This window comes from Daldinia decipiens (assembly GCF_022478715.1).
Source record: "Daldinia decipiens strain CBS 113046 unplaced genomic scaffold F4813scaffold_6, whole genome shotgun sequence".
Lineage (NCBI taxonomy): Eukaryota > Fungi > Ascomycota > Sordariomycetes > Xylariales > Hypoxylaceae > Daldinia > Daldinia decipiens.
The window spans coordinates 291,673-313,009 of NW_026054549.1; the positions used below are offsets into that span (position 1 = coordinate 291,673).

General features: G+C 45.6%; 6 protein-coding genes across 6 annotated transcripts; 1 reads left to right on the forward strand and 5 right to left on the reverse strand.

Annotated features, from left to right (window-relative positions):
• Window positions 1-427: 427 nt before the first annotated feature.
• F4813DRAFT_293345 (uncharacterized protein) lies at window positions 428-1,073 on the forward strand. Its single transcript, XM_049240655.1, has 2 exons — window positions 428-646; window positions 706-1,073. Exons 1-2 carry the CDS (start codon window positions 591-593, stop codon window positions 932-934), a joined length of 285 nt encoding a protein of 94 aa, XP_049102365.1. The 5' UTR covers window positions 428-590; the 3' UTR covers window positions 935-1,073.
• Window positions 1,074-7,805: 6,732 nt separating this feature from the next.
• Window positions 7,806-10,930, reverse strand: F4813DRAFT_379217 (glycosyltransferase family 20 protein; the record flags this gene model as incomplete). Its single annotated transcript, XM_049245424.1, has 3 exons — window positions 7,806-8,368; window positions 8,425-10,363; window positions 10,418-10,930. The coding sequence occupies 3 exons, from the start codon at window positions 10,928-10,930 to the stop codon at window positions 7,806-7,808; spliced, it is 3,015 nt and encodes a 1,004-aa protein (XP_049102366.1).
• A 1,415-nt stretch (window positions 10,931-12,345) lies between these two features.
• Window positions 12,346-13,038, reverse strand: F4813DRAFT_293590 (uncharacterized protein). The gene has a single exon (XM_049240658.1). The coding sequence runs from the start codon at window positions 12,834-12,836 to the stop codon at window positions 12,426-12,428; it is 411 nt and encodes a 136-aa protein (XP_049102367.1). The 5' UTR covers window positions 12,837-13,038; the 3' UTR covers window positions 12,346-12,425.
• F4813DRAFT_293587 (oligomeric Golgi complex subunit 5) lies at window positions 12,963-14,724 on the reverse strand. Its single transcript, XM_049240657.1, has one exon. It carries the CDS (start codon window positions 14,606-14,608, stop codon window positions 13,241-13,243), a length of 1,368 nt encoding a protein of 455 aa, XP_049102368.1. The 5' UTR covers window positions 14,609-14,724; the 3' UTR covers window positions 12,963-13,240.
• A 191-nt stretch (window positions 14,725-14,915) lies between these two features.
• Window positions 14,916-15,738, reverse strand: F4813DRAFT_349831 (uncharacterized protein). The gene has a single exon (XM_049242230.1). The coding sequence runs from the start codon at window positions 15,468-15,470 to the stop codon at window positions 15,141-15,143; it is 330 nt and encodes a 109-aa protein (XP_049102369.1). The 5' UTR covers window positions 15,471-15,738; the 3' UTR covers window positions 14,916-15,140.
• Window positions 15,739-16,897: 1,159 nt separating this feature from the next.
• Window positions 16,898-19,335, reverse strand: F4813DRAFT_349833 (MFS general substrate transporter). The gene is made up of 5 exons (XM_049242231.1): window positions 18,563-19,335; window positions 18,361-18,385; window positions 18,248-18,307; window positions 17,656-18,184; window positions 16,898-17,602 (listed from the first exon to the last, which is right to left on the reverse strand). Exons 1-5 carry the CDS (start codon window positions 19,144-19,146, stop codon window positions 17,136-17,138), a joined length of 1,665 nt encoding a protein of 554 aa, XP_049102370.1. The 5' UTR covers window positions 19,147-19,335; the 3' UTR covers window positions 16,898-17,135.
• Between the last annotated feature and the right edge of the window lie 2,002 nt (window positions 19,336-21,337).

Below are 21,337 nucleotides of genomic sequence, written 5' to 3' on the forward strand. Positions count from 1 at the left end.
ATTCCCCATTTTTCCACTGTCAGGATAGGTATCTACCACACTTTCCACACCTCCCCCAAGGAATATAAGTATAGATATAAGTGGGGAGTGTACTCTTCTCTCTCATACTTACGCTTACTTCCCGGCCCTTGAATGGGTCTTGTACCTTTGTGGCCTACCCGTCTCATCGCCCGCCGATCTATGTACGCATTGCGGTCTCTACTGTATGTGTTCAGACGAATTGTTTCGGCATGCAGGTCTGGGCCGCAGTTATACATACTCCCGTTGATCGTTGACGATTTGTCAAGTATAATTCCTTCGGGGCCGGAAGTCATAGTCAAGCTTGGGGTACTCTCACCACGGTAGAATCCATCTCTCATAAATAAGGGCCTTCACCATCTGGTTTTTGGGAGTTCTAACCTGCTTAGCTCTAACTTCAAAGACAGACACTTTCATCTTCTCAAAGTCCGAAGTCCAATTTCCATACCAACGACATACGCCTGTTCCACGCTATAAAACCTACCGAATTCCCTTCTTCTCCAAGATCCTTCTGTTGCTTCGTCTTCGATCTTTAGCCCAGTGCCATCAAACTATATCTTATCATCATCATCATGGCTAATGCACCTTCCTCTATCGGAATCAACCTCGACGGTTGTTCATCTGGCCCGTGAGTCAATCCTCCCGAGCAATGACGGCAAGCTTGCAACTAACATTAAATTATCTCAGGCACGGTCCGATCATTGGATCTCCTGAGGAGAGAGATAGCATGCGGGACCAACGTCTTGCTATGACGCAGCATCCAGGAACAGACAGCTTCACCGATCGTCACCTCAGCGGTAGAGCTGGTTCTCATGACCACGAAGCAACTATGAGAGAGAAGCTTGCGGACCTAACATCTCGACTCCCTTCGACCACAACGAACGGGTCGACTAACGGCAGCGGTAATTCCACGTAGCCGCCTTTATGCTACAATATAACTTCACGACCATTATTATGTACAATACCGCTCATCTGGCAGACGCCTGCCGAAGACGGATGTGATACCATTTTACTACTGTATGAGATTACTTGAGCGGCGAAGAGTAATTACTGGACTATCCCCTTTAATGTATTTTCTTTACTCTTGTTTTAATAACTAGAGGTGGAGTTCTCTTATCTCTTTACTTTTCTACCCGCGAATGGCGAATGAAGGATTTCGGGTTTCTTGTCAGCAGGGCGGGGTTTGAACGACTTCATGTACAACACGAAAACTTTCCTTTACAGCATGTATGCCTAGGTAGATTTCGAGCATGGGACATTTCACGTCTTGCTTTTTCATTCATGTAACATATACCCCTTATCTCATTTCCCGGACACCATGTACTAGTGGGATGTTCTGGTAGGATGCTAGATTTCCTTATTCCAGAAGATTCGTCAATAAAAGTTTTGCTTTTGTCCCTTCCAGCTTCTAGCTTCCAGCTTCCAGGTACAACATGACGCATGGTGCAGGATATGGCGCAGCCATCGGTCTACACGCCGCAAAAACAGTACCATGGCTCTGCCCTGAGAATCCTACCGTCCCCATATGTATGTGTATTGTATATAATCTTTAGACACTGTTTCCCACGTGCGGCAACAAAGCCAATCTACCTTTCTCCCCATACCTAGATCAGCGATCCGCAGTCCTGCCCAGAAGCTCAGGTCAGGGGTTTGCGGCTCAAACCCGACTTGGCAGTACCCAGGTCCATTGTATCTATGTACATATAGCACCGTCCAATCGGGCAGTCCGTCAACTGGTACGACAGCAAGCAGGCTATCATAGGTTACCTAGGTTAGGTAGGTAGGTAGGTAGCGAGTGAATCTGCCGGAAGCTTAATTCCCTGTCGCTGATACATAGCTTCACGACGTTTTTAGAGGTAAAGGTACACGACTTCACTTGTGCTAAAAGATGGTAGAAACAGACATGCTTCTTGTAAGACTCAACCCAAGGGCTAAAAATACTGCCGTTGCTATCAATCATCCTAACCATTCGCTTTGGATTACTAATTCCTTATGAGTTCCCGTCTTGTCCCGTTACAGATTACAGATGTTGTTAGGAAACCAACCGGCGGCATGCGTCGACCTTCCTATCTTGTCTTGTTCTGTAAGTATACCTAGGTAGAGGTTGTTGTTTCATCGCATATAGCATAGGTATACATCACTGCCGCGTCCGAGTTGAGCTGTTTTTGAAGCTCGCTAATGATAACAACTATGTATATTCTCTATGCCTATTGGACCAGACCAAGGAAGCTGGGGAGTTTCAGCGCGCTCCGGTTGTGCAATAATTGCTACCCTACAACGCAGGGCAACACAACACAACACGATAGTGCCTACCTAGGTAGGTTAGGTAGGTAGGTTAGGTACACCATGGGCTAAGCCACACCAACTACCTCTTTGCCAAGTCTCGAAAGCACGAGCTAGACGAGCAGATGTCACCTCGTGTCCCTGGCAGCATACCCCTGCCACCTTGCATCATTCCGGCACGTTTATGCACGACTTACTGGGGATGTCTTACTGGGTTCTCGCACGTGGCTTAGAAGATCGTCTAGGGTGTTGCCAATGGTGGTGCGTTATTCGAGTTTCTCTAAGAATCCTATCCCAGAGCTGATACCACCCACACCGCGCCTTAACCATCCACACCACCACGCCTTCTTATACATTACATACCTACATTACATACCTACATTACATACCTACATTACATACCTACATTACATACCTAGGTAGGTACGCATACATGGCATGGCTACGCGCCGACCTCTCGTGCAGCAGCGATCAATCCTTTCTTTTTTCAGAAGCATAGGTACATACATGTCACGTTGTAAGACATATCGAGTTTATTAGGTACTGTGCCATTCTTTTTCCAGAAGGTGTCACTAAAGCTAAGCCTGATCGACCAACCCGTCGGCGCTTAAAAACTGTGCCTCCGAGGAAACATACCATACATTAATCACTCTGGTCATTACCCTTACGTAAGTACTTTCATACATGAAGAACAGGAGTTTGTCTAACGAGAACGTGTCTCTCTATAGCACGCTCATGTCTTTCCGGGTCAACTTCAATTGCCGTACGGGATGCATAGGTACCTAGGTAGGTACCTCTTAAGGTACCGTAAATGGGCGCTATGTTTCGACAACCGAGGTCTCGCATTAACCACTCGATCATTTACATTAGGTACGTATTTCATATCTATACCTACGTCTTTTCTTCTTTTTTATAGATCCGGGTCCCGATTAATGCACAAGTCTCAGGGGGGACCTTGCTATGAGGTATCTATTTGATCCCTGCGCCACGTGGTGAGGATGGAAACATCCGAACGGTAATAAGGATGGCCTAGTTCGTCGCGTCGCCCTACAAAATAGAGGCATATTATATGCGTACCTAATGTAGTACATAGACATTTACATGCATACAATACATGGTACTAGGTATGCACGGTTATCCAAGCGAGTCTAAGACATTTATGAATAGTCGAAACTTTATGGCGCCGACACAGCAGATAGTCTGCGAAATGAGAATATTCCAACGCACAAATAAAATAGGCACTGCCTCCCCCACTAACCCAATTCTCATCCTAAGCCCGCTTCTCATGATTCAGAATACTAGGTACCTACCTACATACCTAATTCACCCCAAGTCTTTACCGTTTTCGGATACCGATGCCGAAGCCAAAGGATGGGCAGGTCGCTCTTGCCGCCCGGTGGCGCTAAATCTTTCATTCTACCTACCTTAACTCCGTAATTCCGTAATTCCGTAATTCCGTACCTTCCCCGGCCCCATGGAGCAAGACAGTAAGACAGCAAGACAACTAGGTAAGCAAATCTATTTCTTTCCCCCTTTATTCTTTTCGTTTTTTCGTTTTTCCTTCGTTCAACTCTTGCGTCTCCATTTAAATATCTTCGGCTACTTATTAATTGGCACGTCCGGCCCAAAAAGATGCTTCACTCGGATCCTGCTATGCAAGGTATATAGGTATATATGCATTACATACACCTGCTGCATCACAAATCGCAGCGCCATGTCATCTACCTAAGTAGGTATCCTACATATTGCCCAAGTTACTTAAGGACACCCCCCGGGTCTACCCCCGTGCGGCCCATGTCCTCAACGTTACATACCGAGGTGCATACAACCGCATCTCTTCGCAACTTTCGCAACTTGGACATGTTTCTAGAATAGCGTGTTAGGCAACCCCCACAATCCGCAAGCATTCCCCGTTACTCTTACACCAAGCAGCTAGGTACGTAATCCTACGCGGCATTGCGCACGGGGAAACCCTAGTAAGTTCCTAAAGATACCCAAGGTGTCAACGGACCACGACGCTGACTGTTATCTTGGGGCGCGTAGAGTAGGTAAGACCTGTCTCTCCGGAGCCGCGTCAGTCTTACGGCATCTCGGGGCCACTCATCCCGCCACGTCACGGGATGTGCCGAGCGCATTCACGCCGCGAGGGGGGTTCGATTATGAATAACGGCCAAATCTATCACTGGCCACATAATACGAACGGGTAGACTAAGCACCTTGTTGATGCGTGCAAAGTTTTGCCCCGGGACAATTTGGCTGTCTTACTGTAGTAGACTTGGTGGGGACGTTTATGAGGTGAGAAGTAAGACGTTTATATTGTGGACTTGATAAAGGTTAAAGGTTATGAGAGTAGATCAGATGGGTAATAAATAAGTCTAGTTCGAAGATGATGGAAGCATGCTTTAGAGTTAGCCAAGATTCTGGTTAATATCACTATTACTATTATATTACTATTATATGTTATCGGATCTCTTGCGGAATGATATACTATAACTACTTACTAAGTACTCGTTTGGTTTGATGTTAAATTTAGACAGATTGAGTCTTCACTATGTACTATGTCACAGGTAGGCCGGCTTTATAACTTGTAAGACGTATGATAACAAGTTTTCTCATTGGAGAATGCCGAAAAGACTCATCGCTCACTAGATTAATTTGCAAGATCTAGCTCTTGAGACTTACTATAAGCAGAAGCACTATACCATGATGATTTTCTTTGAGTTAAGCATATATATTCTATATTCGCTATTAATCACTCTTCTTTTACTAATGTGTTAGCAGGCAGTGTATTAGATACCAAGGTTATATATCGACTTTATATCATTAGTATTATTATTTTTTAGATCAAATTGTCACATTTAGCCCGTAGCCCCTCAAATATGATTTATATCTAGTTCGAGGTATACCACTTTCATTTTAGGAGAAGGTGTAGTGAAGCTACAGTATCTTCACCTCGTTATGAAAACAACTCATATCATCTGTTCTTATCAAAGACCCATTGAATTGTATCAACTTTGGAATCATTTATGCCTCTGTGTAAGTCTTAAATATTTATAATATTTCTTTTAAGCTAAGTCATATTTAAATTGCCGGCTCTCTCTCATTCGACAGCGAAGCAGGATATGGGATAAGTCTCGTGATTATGGTAATAACGAAACTTACCAGACACTCCTAGTTGAGAGACATAGCTAAACGGGCAGTTATACGATGCTTTTAATATCCGCTTCTTTACTTCACAAACCCCTGAATCCAGCCAAAGGAAAGCCGTGTAAGTTTCGTAGCAAAATGCTTAGTAAAAACTTTGGTATCCATCACTTGGCGATGCAGCGAAGAACATAAGAAGTTGAGTTCGTACCACCATAATCATCCAGGCACCACCTTTTGCAATATAAAAGAGCCTCAGCTTGACGATTCCCTGCGCCACGGCCATATTTAGTTTCTCAAACTTATACCTACCAAAGGTAATGCTAAGTCCATGATGTCCATCGTGTATCTTAATATACTACAACCTAGTAACATACATCAATGCGAGTCTCTCAAATTAACTTCCTCGAAATAGAAAAGGGGCTCCCCTGAATAATATGTGTTGCAGCTTTACCGGGTTCTAATTGGTTAATATTCGAGACTCTTTACCAACGTAGGACATGCCAAACTACCTTACCTACCCAGGTACCTGATATACCTGACCTATATCAGAGTCCCTATATACCTCCCCAATCTACCCAATCTACCCGAAACACCAACCAGCATCTACCAGTCTCAACTAGTTCTGGAGCCACACGCCTGGGTCGCCGATATTACCATTCCCATGCCCTGTCACCTTACCATACCGGAGTGCCTAGCCCATAAGGCTGAGTGCAAGATATAATTAGGTCTGTGTTTGTAAGGTGGCACGGTGCCTACCTTAGGTACGCATGTGAATCAGGTATGTGTGTAGGTATGTACCTGCATCCGCGCCTATAAGGCCACATGGATTGCATTAATATAACTAGCCCTATGCACAACAGCTAGCTGCACAACAATCCTGTTGCCTTAGGTATCTGCCACTTACCTGCCTAGACATGCAACTGCAGCCGAAACCCTCCATGTGCCGACATGTCGTTACCACCGTATCGTGCCGTATATGCCGTGCGCCACGCCACGCCACGCTTCTACATGCCTACCTACCTACCTATCCACGGCTGCGGGTTCGGGTGGGATATAGTTATCCTTACCTAGGTACCTACCTAACTACGTCCATGTAGAAACGTATGATTGTATGATTCCCCAAGCTTGCCTACCCAACCCTTTGACAACAGGCGTTGCAGAAAATGTTCGCATGAGGGCTACGCTGCACTGCTACGTTACCCTATTTTCTTACATAGGTATGCTAGGTACCATACTCGCCTATGCATATCCCATCTCCGTTCCTTCTTTTCCCGCTTCTATTTTACGCCTACATAGGAGGTACCTATATACCAGAACACACCCCTCCTCCCCTCCTCTCCTCCAATCATCACAATCGAACATCTCATCTCACCTCACCCCACCTCGCCTCACATAAGACGTACCTACCTACCTCAAAAGTCCCAGCCCCCCCCCCCCCCCGGTTTTAACCCTTATGTTATAACTACCTTTACCTAAGGCTAGCTATGTACTCAAGGTAGTATCATCTTTCGCGGAGAAACGCAACATACATGCTGAGGTAACTTACATGCCATCTGCGCCTCAATCATATAACCTACCTGGCTACCCAGGTTACTACCTCACCACCTCACCCGACTTAGACGGGACCGCTATTGGGCCGAACACATAGGAATCTACGTTAGGTAGTTAACTTCCGCAATAAATGTGAAACGGCCCCAGCCCTATTTCTTTTCCTTCTCGGCTTTTCCTCCGACCCGCGCCGCGCCGGCCAACATTTCTATCTACCTACCTGGTATAAGCAAGCGAGCGAGCAAGCACCTCGGACTGCAGAAAAATCTACAATATTATATTCTATAGACTATCTATCCACCTCTTATTATAGCATACCGACGTACTGACTGGCCCCCGTGTTTAACCCTGTCCATTTCGACGATCAGTTATTATCTGTCTATTTCACGGAGGCTAAGATGCGTATAGGACTTGAATGATTGCTAACTTAGTATGCTAGGTGGCTATTAATTACCGTGTCTATGTATATATCCATGCTCGAGATAGATGGCCGTCTTCTCCCAGATACAAAGACAGATCTATGTCTAAACGCGGCGCATTTAGACCCCGATGAGAATTGTCTACCTATGCTGCTCTAAGCTTAACGAGGTCATCTGAAGACCATTACCAGCTCGTCCGGAACTTCCGGGACGTCAGGCCGCCTGCTGTTCTATGCTCTCCTTCTAAGGCTATTCTGCGTGGGAGTGAAAAGCGGCATGCTTTATTTCAAATGTACGAACAAACCCTTCTAGCCTGAGCCAACAACCCAGCGCCACGCTTTTCTATACCCCCTACTATTCCTAGTATAATCATAACTTCGATCTGCCGAGTCATTCAGGTACTCGGCCCTCGAGTCCGGCAACGGTAGCAAGGTTAACCTGGCTTAGTTGCTCGTGCGTCTCGCCGCTCAGTCCAACTCCGGCGAGCAGAGCTATCGACTCCACAACATCCTCCGGCTCCAGCATGTGCCACTTAGCCAACGTGACCTTTGTACTAGCACCGACGGTAACGGTGAAGACGTGGCTCCTGTCGACTTGTGTGTCGCTGAGACCGTTCAAAGCCCTGAACATGTCTTCGTCGGTGAAATCGTCACCCATACACAGGACGAATTCTAACTTTCCTTCTTTGTCCTTGTCGATTTGCTGCCCGGATGCAATGTGCGCAATATCGGTATTATAATCATTAATCAGGCGTTTAGCGATCTCGCCTTTGTTGATGAAAGTGGGTCGCACTTCAAGGTTAGCCTTGCCTTTCATTACGTCGACCTCCCACTTCTTGACCACGGTCGACTCGAGTTCCTTATATAGTGCTAGAGATGCATGGACGCCCTGTTCGGGATCTGCCTGGCGATAATGCCAAGTCAACGCGCATCGTTTACGCTCGATGAATGAGCCTAGCAATTATTAGTTAGTGGGATTTATAAACCATGATTGCACGGAGAGATCTTACCGGGTACGCGATCGGTGTACTTTTGGAAGACTTCGACCACGTCTGTCTGCCAGCCCATGTCCAACTTCTCCGCCAGATTCTCCCAAGACGTGCTGCCGGGATGTCTGATAAAGCTTCCATGCTCCGCACTGAAACCCAGTTCTGGAATATGACCTAGATGCTGCTGTAGAAAATCCTGATCTCTGCCTGAAATAATCCAGACAGCATTGCGGTGGTCTGCTGCCAGGGCCTTCAAGGTTTGGATAACGCGCTCCGAAGGAACAGCAGCCTGGGGATCCCTAACAATTGGAGTAAGCGTACCATCATAGTCGAACATAAATAGACGCTTGCTAGCCTCGCGGTACTGCTTCAACATTAGTGTGCGATCCAATAACGGCGTGACATTTTGGTTCTTAGTTGACGCCAGCGTGCCGACGAGCTTGCGTAGGAATTTCGTGATCCAAACTTGAACGTTCTGAGTCGTAACGTGCCGGTAGAGGCTCGACTGCATCGCCATGCGCTTTTCGGCGGACATGGTGAGAGCGTTATGAATTTGGTGGGCAACATCGGTAAGGTCCCAAGGATTTATATGTATGGCGTCGCGCAGGCTACCTGCAGTACCGCTAAACTCCGATAGTATTAACGGACCATGCGTATCACGCTGGCAAACGACATATTCCAAACTGGTAGTGTTCATGCCGTCCCGGACCGACGTGATCAGGCCAATGTCTGCTGCTCTCATCAATGCGAAATATTCCTCCGGTGACAAGTACTGCGGATAATGTTGCACCGGCGAAAACCCCAGGCTTCCATACGTGCCGTTAATCCTCATGACCAGCTCGTTGACTCTACTCGCTATCTTATTCTCCGGTTCATCTCCTCCCTCCTCAATTGTGTTTGGGGACGTAACCTGTACTAGAACCACCTTCTCTCTCCAGTCAGGATAAAGTTCGAGGAATCTTTCGAATGCCATAAGCTTTTGGGCCACACCGCGAACACTATCCAGTCGATCACGTCCCACGATGATTTGTTTGTCCTTGTAGAGATCCTTTAGAGCCTTGTACATATCCGAAACTTCTTTAGACCACGCCAACTGCTCTACCTTGGTTACGTCAATGCCAATTGGGAAGACGCCGACTTCAACCCGAGACCCGTAAGCATCCACACCAACGGAATCCGAAGGAAAGTCAAGGATCCGGGTACAGCAGCTCGCAAAGTGGCGCGAGTAGCTGTACGACTGGAAACCGACCAGGCTGGCGCCAAGCATGCCTTCGAGAACCTCCTTCCTCCGCGGCAGGCATCTCAAAAACTCGCTACTAGGGAATGGACAATGAAGGAAGAATGTGATGTACATGTTCGGTATTCTTTGCCGCAACATGCTAGGAAGCAATAGTAGATAATAGTCATGAATAACGACGATATCCCCGGGTTTATAAGTTTCAATAATCTTATCAGCAAATTTCAAGTTGGTACGGAAGTAGTCAGCCCATTCAATACGTTCCGAGCGGCCATCGTTGGGTTCGTGTTGCTTGTAGTGGAACAGGGGGTACAGCGTGTGTTCAGCATATCGCCGCCATCGTCCTTGGTGGTTTAATGTAATGCCCTCTTCGCTCGTCTCGTTATCGTCGGCGAGCCACACGGGAATTGCTTTGATGCGCCTATCATGGGATAATTGTTGTTCTAGTTTCAATTGGCTTTCGCGCGTAATCCACAAACCGTCAACCTCGGGGGGTGTTGGTGGCGTTTCTCCATCCAATGGTATAGGAGCAGAAAGATGGCTCAGACCCGGGATATTAGCAGTCGTATCGGGGATGGCCTCCGATACAGACGACAAGGATTCGGAAGGTGATTCAATCTCGCCCGTCCATGCAACTACAGTATGATTCCAAGGTGTTTCGTCGGACGACAGGTAGGAGAAGGAGTCGAAAAGAGCAGATTGGCCGCGACGATGATCCAATTCCTATCTAGCGTTAGTTTCGGGATGCATTTATTTTTCCTGCCATATCAAACTCACCCATTCGCCATTCTTATGGTACTTAATAGAATAAGGCGTTGTAAAAGTAACCGAGATGATGTTACCGCTGAGAGCTAAATCGGGAGCAGCAGCTCGTATTTCCGAAATCGACTCTCTTCGACCCTTAGTCGAAATACTCATCCGTCGTAAGACTTCCTGGTCTGAGGTAGCACCTTTTACTAAATTTGTGGGAGAAGATCCATCTGAATGGGTTTCTGTCGGGGGTGGTTGTGACACACCGCTGCTATGGTTGGCAGGATCCCGTGTGAAATAGCCCTGGCCCGCAGCCTTGACAGAGTCGGTGCTCGTTCCGGACAAATAGGTCGAGGACTGAATACCTGGGGTCACGGGAACCCTCGTAACAGAATTTCGAAGGTGAGGTGGTAGATCAGGTGAATCTTGTTGAGAACTGCCGCCGCTGAGCGACTCGCGGGGGGAGATGGACATTTGTTCGGCCTCCTTTATGATGTTGTTGGTGGTAGCGGTCTCAGTTTCTTGTGCACGTTCTGCCATGATTGTTCAGCTTTGTTTTTCTTCAGGAATTAGATAGTAAAGTAATATCGCGATTCCGAAGTTCTAGGAAACAAAGAGATGTAGCGGTGACGCGAGATAAGGGGGAAGGCACAAGGCTATAGTAACAGTTGATAGATTAGAGGGGTTGTTGGTAGCGAGGGAGAATGTTGGCGGTGGCTGTTATTACTAGGTAGACGAAGGACTACACCGACAAAGCAGTCAGGACCAGGAAGAAGGACGTAGGAAAGAGGATTAGGTTAGACATTGGCAAGTTCAAATAAGAGTAAAAGTAAAGTAGGAAGAAGTAGTGGAAGAACAGAATCTAGAAGGCCAGAACGACATGGACTCATAGCGGGGCAATCATCGCCGTCGTGATAATTGGTTTATTCTAGCTTTAGGTATGATAGTGGGGCAATAGAAGCAAAGTGATGATACCTGATAGTGATTATTGATAGGCGGGAGGTGTGGTAGATGTAACCGGGAGGTTTTGCTCCTAGGCGATGTGGGCTACTTTGACCGTCCTGGCGACAAGTTCTGAAGTGCACCAGACAACGCAACCCACTACAGCGAGCAAGGCCAGCCTCGAAGTGATTTGATCTCGGTCTTTCTTCGTCCCCGGATTCAAACTTGGCGGTTCTGGGTACGGGGCTCGAAGTGGGCAGATCAAACATGTACCATAGAGACTCAATTAATAAGGAGGATAGCCGAAGATGAGTCGAATAAGAGGCAAGTTGCACGAGCAATTAGACGAGCTAACCTATTATAAGTTGCAAAACTCCCCAGACGAGGTGATTGCGGTGATTATGTATAGATAATTGCAGATGTATGTATTTCTATGTGTTCGTTCGGTATGTAGTGGGGTAAGACGTTGTGAGCCTGTGACGCTGGCACATGCTGAAAGACGGGCTGGGAAGAATTTGTGGAAGACATCATCATGGACAAGGAAGAAATAGAAAAGCGTGGAAAAGCATTGGCCAACGGAGACCCCGGACTAGCTGGAGAGCTAACTCGGGATTGGTACGTACCTCAGACCAATGACGTATTAGACATGTAACACCTAACCAAAAAATAGCCTAAATGCGACTTTAAGAAAGAAAGAAGCATCGAGTGTATTTATAGTTGGAAGTAATTCTACAGGGAAGAAGAGATTGTAGTACTTGTACTAACACCAACACTAGAGAAGAAAAAAAAAGAAGAAGAAAAGCACATGAATTCATTGCTAATCGGTCGAACGGGTTTATATCGTACATTACGTATGCATGTACATGTAGGACCTACATGAATAGTACATATACAGCATACAGCATAGGTTAGGTAGGTACATAGGTACCACATATTAAGGTACCTAGCGTGTATTCGAGCAGAGAATTCCTAGTGCGCAGTACTAAGCAGTGATCAATACGCTTATAATCGCTATCGAATCGATCACGATTGGACCTTTTCAACCCTTACTTAACATGCTCAAAGAGCAATCAGAGCAATCAGAGCAATCATCTCAAACGGAAACCCCGCAATCGGATATGAGTAACACACATGCCACCAGAATACAGCTTCTCCAGGTAAACCTTTCCTGCTGGTACCGTTTATACGCCTTGATTGGTACATCCAATATAATCCAAACACCCGGAAGAGAGTGCATGCCATAGTAGAACGTCTGGCTGCGCGTTCGAGACCGGCCTATGTCTCTACTGCAGTGAAACGGCCCGTATTTGGGCCTCTTAGGGTGTGACCAGGCCGTTAGGCAATTAACCTCACAATAATCTAACAAGCCAGTTGCTGTGTAAGTCAAACCGTAAGACCACAATATCGAGAACCCGATAAACTCCGCCGAAACAAGACTCTCTAAGAACAAACACATTAACCTGACGCATAAACGGCAATTATATAGTTTTGAATCAATATGCATTATATCGGCTCGGCTAGATCAAACATTGAGCGATTTTGACTTGCGGGATTAGATGCTGTTATTGATATATGAGGGCATTCACGGCCCGGTTATCCCCGCGATGCTGCCGATAGTGCTTTCAATCGTACACTCAACATGGCTCTAATTATCTTAGCCAATATATAACTCATCTTTTAAACTTTATTATAGAAGATTTGGTAAGGCCATGCGTTAGACTTTAGCGTTTCCAACCGACATATTCATACCCCTTACACGGGTGATGAAGCCTGTTCTCAGATATTCCCCCTGAAAAGGGGGGTTCGCATCAATATATAGTTGCTCCAGAGATTTCGTTTATAATAGCGACCCAATCCTAGTACCGCTCCGCGGGGTGGGGGGTTAGACTAGATGTTGTCGTAATGGTATCATCTACCAAGATTTCCAACGACACTACTAACCATCACCGCGACTTCACGATCCCACCCGCCACTCTTTTCGGTATCTCCTTTCGGGGTCTTCCCCTTAGCAGCCACAACGGTACTAGGAGGCTGACTGCCTCGGATAACGCACTCTCTGATAGCTTCTCCTACGCTGTTACGGTTTGACTTCAATGTGCGAGCTGAAACACCTCCACGGTTTACAATTTCTTGAACTCGTGTTGCCAAGCCGCTCGCCATAGTCCGCCAAAAGTAAGATGCAAGCGAACCAGTCTCTAGATATGCCAACAGAGGCTGTAGAAGGTTATATTTATCTAATGTGTGCTTATGTGCTGGTAAGAGTGGATGCGCAGGCGCACTTGTTGAAGCGAGAATGATCTCTAAGGCGATTATGTTTTGGCATCGCGCAGAAATTTCCGCCAGAGTCCGGTCAAGAGACGGTAGTGTCGCAAGTGACCTGGCTAGCGATGCGACGGAGCTCTGTAATGCGTTGCGCAAATATACCTCGAGGATCTGTAGGAGTAGCAGAGGAGTCCATTTATCAGGCTTCGTGCCGGTGATGGGCGATATGAGGTACAGAGAAATAACGGCTGATATCGTTCGAACTTTGACCTCCTCGCTCTGTGCAAAAGTGGCTGTCCCTGAAGCGGATCCAATGCTGAATTCTCTAATAATCTGTTCAGAGATGTTTTTAACAGATCTTTCGACTGGGCCCACGACATTGTCCCGTAAACTCTTGATTGCGTTGACTTTATCGAGCCCATAGCCTTCCTCCCCTGGTGCTTTCTTGTCGAGTATTTCCCGCAAGGATAATATAGTATGTGCGCAGCGTACTAGTGCTCTATGGTCTTCTTTTTTGCTGCTGCTAGTCGTGGTAGCAGATGCTGAACTAGATATTTCGGCATGTTGGATTTCAAGCTGCCGACCCAACTGAAGACAGCGGCCAACAGACCTTCCCAGCTTCAGAGTTTCCCATAGTCGGGCAGCAACTTGGCGTACTTCGTCGGCTTCGGCATGCTTTTGTATAACCTCCTTCTCTAATTGCTTATAGCTCTCGTTTAAGCTCTTAACCTGGTTGTCGATTTCGGATATTATCTTTCCGCTCGCTTCTGTCTGCTCTTTGGTGTACGTTAAGAGAGGGATCGCGGATCGGGTAGTAAGAAGGTCAATATGAGAGTCGACCTCTTGGGCATCGAAAAGCACTTTAGACAACGGTGTTGAGAGGTCTAGGGGAGTATCGTTGGGGTTATTTGTAGCAAGGACAAGGCTATTAGCAAAAGAAGAGGGGCTAAAATTCGGGTCGAGAAAGGCGTCGTAGTCGACATACGACGCATCCTCGTCTTCGTTGGTTGCCATATGGGTAATTGGGGTAATTGACGCAATTGGGACACATCAAACGGCCCAATTGCTGCTCATTTACGAAGTTGATGTTTAACGTATTATTATCTGAAGTACATGTATGGAAGTTCGCGAATATTTAGGTACCTAGGTTACGTGTTTAGGTAGGTAGTACCTACCCCACTAATCGATAACGGGCTAAGGTAAGGTTCACATAGGAAAGTCAAGCCACGGAAATGCTCCATGTACAGCCACGAGAGCCACAACCATCACCCCCTTTCATCAATCATTAGGTAACCTAACCTAGTGACATAACGCAATCAAGTTTCTAACCAAGAATATAAGTAATTATTCAAAAAGCCAATTCAGTATTGCAAGCATCTTCGCTATATCCAAGATGGTAGTTATATCATGTAGTTAAATTAAATTTGAAACATTTTCGTTTTATTAAACGTCCAACATTTTCAAAGTCAAGACCCGATTTCCACGTCCTAGGTTCATTTATTCGTTCATCATATCCCATTACATATACGCCAACCCTCCTGCCTTATTAGATACCGTAGCTCTTAAATGCACTGTCGTTGTTCTTCTTAGCGGCTCCGCCTGCGCCGGTAACACCGCCAACGGTGCTCCCGACAGAGTTCGTCACGCCGCCGACAGTGTTGCCAACACCTTCGGTAGTCTGGCCCACGGCGCTTCCAACTCCCTTAGTGGTCGAGTTCAGGCCCTTGCCGAGTCCTTCCGTTGTGCTGCCGACGGCACCGCCGAGACCCCCGAGTAGACCGCCTTGGCCATTAGCCTTCTCGCCCCCAGTAAGGACGTTGTCGACTCCACCGACTAGACCGCCGAGGAGTCCACCGTTCTGGTTGTTGTTGGACATTGTCTGTTGTGGCGTAGTTGAGTTTTGTAGGTTATAACTTTGTAATCAAGTGAAGCAAGCGATCGATTTTTTGGTAGTTATTAGATCGATGGAGATTCTGAATTGACCATAACAAATATTTGTTCAAACAGCTCGAAATTCTGCTTTGATTTATATTATTACGAGGGCTGTTTCTATGCCTATATTCTCACGAGCCACACTATACGATATGATGTAATGCCTCCAGTAAGAAATTATGTTTACCTTGGAAGAAACGCCACATGAACGCATACTTTATGTGGCTTGCGTCAGAGTTATGGGTTGGTGTGGGTAGAAACTTGTTCCTTCAGGCTTGTCAAACCCCAGAACCAGGATCCAGATTTCTCACGAACCATTCGTAATCCGGTAGACGAACGTGCGGCTCGGACACCGATCTCTTAACCATGGTTTGATTTGCCGATCCAGATCTGCAGGTCGCCCAGTGACGCTAATAGCCTTAGCGACCGACAACCAGAGCCGGGTTACGACTGGCGTCATCCGTGGAGAGATGATCGATTATCGATGGATCGGATGATTTTATCAAGATGAAGACGTCAACAGGTCAGCCAGGTTACTACTTGCCGGGGTGGCATTTTTACCCAAAATCTATTATGTTTAAAGGGGTTAGAAAGTAATTAATAAAGACAAATTTCTTATTTCGGATTTATCATAATCCAGCCTACTCAAACCATCGGGCCTTTCCTCTTAATCATATCACTATCCTTTAAGCTTCCGTCTGACTTATCTATAACACTTAACAAGTTAGAGATTCGGGATTGTCCTATGAATTATGCAGTGAAAGGTCCCAGAACACATCCGGTCCGTATCAATTCATTATGGAGCTTTTGCTGAACAGACTCGTTTGCAAATCTGAAGATAGGTTGTCACTACGAACGATATGAAGCTTAAAGTGAAGCAACTCACAGCTTTAAGATAGCCATGTATTATCTAGCAAGTCAAACACGAAAAGTTACTTGATAATATGAATCATATATATTATGGTCATAAAACGTTTCAGCGAAATCGAGAGCTCAAGAAACTAATCATAAAACCTAGCAAGAACAGTCACCATCAGGAATAAATAAAATAATAGAGAAACTTAGCTCTAGAACACTATTACACCTTAGGGGAGTACTCTCAACCCGAACAACGCCTATCTGTCCTCCAAATACAATTTATCTAGCTAGTTCCTTGAATTAATAATACCTAATTATTGTAATCTTCATGGCATAAATGGATTTATATAGTGTCAAAATAATAGTTTATATAACATATTTATCGATATAGTATGGCTATAATAGGCGTAAAGCAGATGGTTTACGCGGACTTGAAGATTTACAAGTTTAATGACATGACCAGCCGATTCAATAGCTTAAAGACTTATAAGGAGCAAACAACTGCATAACCTAGGTAGGTATAAAAATAGGGTTGGTCGCAATCTTGGAAGCTCTATAAGCTTATACCTGTTAATACTATAGTACAAGCGAGAAACGAAAATTTATCTACTTTACGAGAATGTACTATATAATATTTTCCCAATTCCATCTAGGGAATAATAGAATTATTCAACTTGGGCGTACTTTTGTGTCTAATACTCGGAATATCATAAATGTCCCTTCAACAAAGTATTAAAATACTCCTAGGAGCTTAGAAGACAAAGACAAATTCCTCGTTCTGGAGGTCAGTCAGGTTCTCAAATGCTCTCTCACCAGGCCTTTCTACTTCAGTAGAAGCGGCAGCGACATCACCTTCCTCGGCGTTCTTAGCGTTCTTATCCGCATCATCGCGGATTTGTTGCGCTGCTACCTCCTCTGCAGAATCTAGGCTGGTATCAACAATAACAGCACTCTTACCCATAGCGACCCGTCTCTTAGCATGTGCCGCATTGAGAACCTTGAGGTATGAACTGGTTATCCCAACCAGTACGATGATTACAATATAGAGCGCTAGGTTCGAACGTAAGCCCTTGGTATAACCTGGCGCTTCTGTCTGTGTGTATAACATCGGACCGATCACATTTCCCACAGATTGGCCGATGAGAAGTATGGCATTGGTACACTTCTTTTTCGTATCTCCAGCCGTGTTTTGCGATGCCCAGGAGTAAATGAGCGGGGCTTTGAAGTATTTGTTAGCATTTGACTTGGGGGCATCTCATTATAGTACTCACTGATTCCCGGATAAACAGATATGAGATAGTATCCAACTAAAAGGGATGCTCGGTGAGAAGCATCTCTAGGAAGTACCATAAGCATCACACAGCCGGCTATAGGGGGTAGGCAAAGCGCGGCGATAACAGGTCCCTTCATCTTGATTTTCTGAGCCACGAAAGCCCCGCCAACAGTCGCGACTAGCTGTACGAACCCAAAAGGGATGTTGAAGAGGATAGTCCCGAATGAATCGAATCCAAAAGTCTTTATGATCAGCGGTCCGAATGTTGAAATCCCACCGGACGGAATACTGATTGAGAATAACAGCGCGAACCAGAGCCACGACTTAGGGTCCAGTAGAGCTTCCTTAAGATGATCGTTTCTCCACTCGCGTGATACCACTCCCATTTGGTTCATGCGCAACCGCTCAACAGCTATTAGCTTGTCGTCGTCGCTTAAAAACTTTGCTTCTACCGGCGAGTCTGGCATAAAGGCCAACATGACAAAGCTAAATGCAACCGTGATAATTCCAAAAAACAGGAATATGATCTACACGTTGTTATTAGCCTTCGTAGCAGTAAACGTGGTAACACGTTGGTGATTCTTAAATACCTGGTAGGAATGTAGTTGCGATGATATGTGGCCCAGGCCGTAGGTGATTAAACTGCCGAACTTCGTCATCTTTAGTCAACTCACCCTTTTATAAGCTGCTGGAGCTAACTCACCATATTCGTAAATCCATTCATAGCACTATAAGGTAAAACGTTAACATAGTTGAACCCATCTTGCACGTCCTCGGGGATCGTCTTCGAAGTCGCAATACACATAGGTATGGAATGCAGATGCTTCCAATACAAGTCTGCCAAAAGCGTCTTGTACTCCCAGCGAGAATATGCAGCCTATCGGAGAATTTTGGAGTATACTTACTACCAATAACTAGTTCTAACAGTCTGCTCTCGTCTCCTCCACCACATCTGCGTGATCGCAACGAAGCTAGGTGCAACACTCGCCTCAAACACGCCCAGGAAGAAACGCGTGGCTAGCAGGCCGCCAAAGTTATGCGCAGCTGCCATGCACGTGAGAGATACACCCCATAGGAGCACCATAGCGCTCGTGAACTTGGCGATAGGTAGGCGCACGAGTAACCACGCCAGCGGTGGCTGCATGGCAAGTTGCGCTAGGTATACGATGCTGCCCAGCCAACTGTACTGGTTGCCCACAAGTTTGGTGTCCTCAATCAGCCCGAATACTGAAGCGTATGCGAGCGTTGTCTTGTCGAGGCCTTGCAAGAAGTAGACTGTCAGCATGATAGGTAGTATGACGGTGTCGATGCGCCGTAGGACTCGCGCCGACTCGGCAGGAGTTACAGATACCCTCTGGCCCGCAACATTTTTGGCGAGGAACGAGGCTGCGATGTCTTTGCTGCCATTGCCATCGTGCCCTTCTTGATGGGGATTCGGCGACGGAGTGGCATATTCGGCTTCTGCTGCTGATGCTTTGGTCACACTCATCTTAACGGGTATTGCGGTATCGTAAGGTATTTTCTTGTCGCCCGCGACTTGACGATGGCTTGTGATATAAGCGAAGCATATGATGTGAATGTGTGTTACCGAGAGCCAGGTCCGGTAATGAGGAGTAAGTGGGAAGTACCAGGATGCTCTCTCATTCTATACCAGAATGGTGGTTTCTACTCCGCACGCTGCCGCGTGTTTGTCAAGGATTAAAGGTCACACGCAGAACTTATCTCACTTTGGTAAACACAGATCGGTCTGGACCAATTGCCATGCTTGTGATCATGACTGCCGGTTTCATGCCCGGTGTACTCAGTCTTGGACGGTAAATAGTTGAGCATCATTGACCCGATAACCGAAACATGAACTTCACCGGCGTAGACATTCTTCTAGATACGGAGATGTTTCGAGATTCTTTTATTTTCTTATATTTATATAACTATAGAACAAATCCCAAAACTGTGGGCTTGATTAAGACGAAATAATTTACCTGTTTGTATGTATGCATGATACTATCGTGGCCCAAGTCTTTCGCGACGATGTGTAGGTCAATAGCAGAGGGCAACAAGTTTTATCGGTAGTTTTATTAGAAATGCCAAGCATATGGGGTATGTTATTCCTCGTATCAACGGCAACATACAATTTGGTCCCTAAACTATGACGTGGGTCTATAATGAGACCCGAGGTTAACTCATAAAGACACTTTGAAATCCGAGTTGTTGGTGTCATAGGGTTATTGAAAGGTTTCTGGTTTACCTTATGACTTTGAAGGCCAAGAAGAAAAATAGAGCTATCGCAAAGGATTAAAATCATTCGCCGCAACTTTAAACGTAAGTACGATGTGTCATATTATAAGAGTATCTTGTAAATTTGTTGGCTTAATTCGACGTCTCGCATCCGGAATATGAGACTACGGTGATAAAGCTTACTTTTCACATAGCTAAGGATAGCGTAAATATTTATAGTTATTACTCGTCTAAGCCAGAATATGTGCATGTGCTTGAGAACTATCGCGTGTGTGTTGGCTATGGTGTATGGATACGACAATGTGACATAATAACATGATGAAGAGCGTATGAGAACCCATAGGTTGAAACATTAAATAATGTAGTTAATAGTGATAATCATATTTGAAAAGCATTATGAGCCTTGGTAATTGTTTGAGACTGCCGCGTCTTCGGGTACCCAACTACCCAATTAGGCGTTAGAGGTATTTGTTAGTTGCCTATACGTAAACAATTAAGTGATAGGTTTGTAAGAGTATTTGTAAAGACGTATACATTTATTACATAAGTAATTGACTACGACTACAAACTAGCATTGTATGGCTTGAATTATCTCTTTAACTTGCCGTAGCTAAGCTACGACATAAAAATTTACCACATAATGCTGATAAATGCTATGTGGAATAAAATGACCATGGGGGGTTGAAAAGATGGCTACATAGGCGAGGTTATACGAGATGCAACATTCGGGGTGTACACTACCTTGGCTTGGTAAATTACCAAGGTATTTATAGTATTGGAGCAGGAAATTAACTATGCTGACGTCGGAAATCTGCATAGACCAGGGGTTATCGTATACATAGTATGTAGGTAGGTAGGTACCTAATGCTACATCAACTAACAGAGCAAATAATCAAGTTTGGGCCTCATTTCCGCCGACTCGGGCTGCATTCTTAACGCCCTTGAGTGTTTTAGCCGAGCTTTACAGGCAAACGCGTCGTTACAAGTTTCAGATGATCCGACGAGAAATGGGTGCGAAACAGCGACTCTTGTTTGTGATAGTATATAGATAGAGGTAGGTACCTAAAGTACCTCCTGCATTCCAACATGAGAAAACTTGATAGGGTTTAAAGATCCGATCTCTAAGATGTCGCCAAGAGATATCACAATGCATATTATATATAAACGTTTCGCGCGTGAGAACATTTTAGAAACACGAACTGTCCGAGCTCAAAAGCAACGGCAAAGTTGCGCACTAAGAGACGAGCAAATTCCGCTTATACGTCTGTTTGCGTGATCCCGTCGCGTATAAGTCGGGGCAAGGGCCTTAGGTAATTATTAAAAAATACCTGGCAAGGTGTGATCGAAGAGTCGTAAGATGCTAGGTTAGAAGAGTAATTTGCTAAAGGGTCAATGATTATGTGCTTTGTTTGTTTTATGTGTAAGAACTTGCGCGGCTATTGCTA

Coding starts and splice junctions, on each gene's coding strand:
- F4813DRAFT_293345 (XM_049240655.1), top strand. CDS start 591: ATGGCTAATGCACCTTCCTCTATCGGAATCAACCTCGACGGTTGTTCA. Junction 647..705: donor GACGGTTGTTCATCTGGCCC/GTGAGTCAATCC, acceptor AAATTATCTCAG/GCACGGTCCGATCATTGGAT.
- F4813DRAFT_293590 (XM_049240658.1), bottom strand. CDS start 12,836: ATGCATATTGATTCAAAACTATATAATTGCCGTTTATGCGTCAGGTTA.
- F4813DRAFT_293587 (XM_049240657.1), bottom strand. CDS start 14,608: ATGGCAACCAACGAAGACGAGGATGCGTCGTATGTCGACTACGACGCC.
- F4813DRAFT_349831 (XM_049242230.1), bottom strand. CDS start 15,470: ATGTCCAACAACAACCAGAACGGTGGACTCCTCGGCGGTCTAGTCGGT.
- F4813DRAFT_349833 (XM_049242231.1), bottom strand. CDS start 19,146: ATGAGTGTGACCAAAGCATCAGCAGCAGAAGCCGAATATGCCACTCCG. Junction 18,185..18,247: donor CGCAACTACATTCCTACCAG/GTATTTAAGAAT, acceptor AACAACGTGTAG/ATCATATTCCTGTTTTTTGG. Junction 17,603..17,655: donor ATCTGTTTATCCGGGAATCA/GTGAGTACTATA, acceptor AATACTTCAAAG/CCCCGCTCATTTACTCCTGG.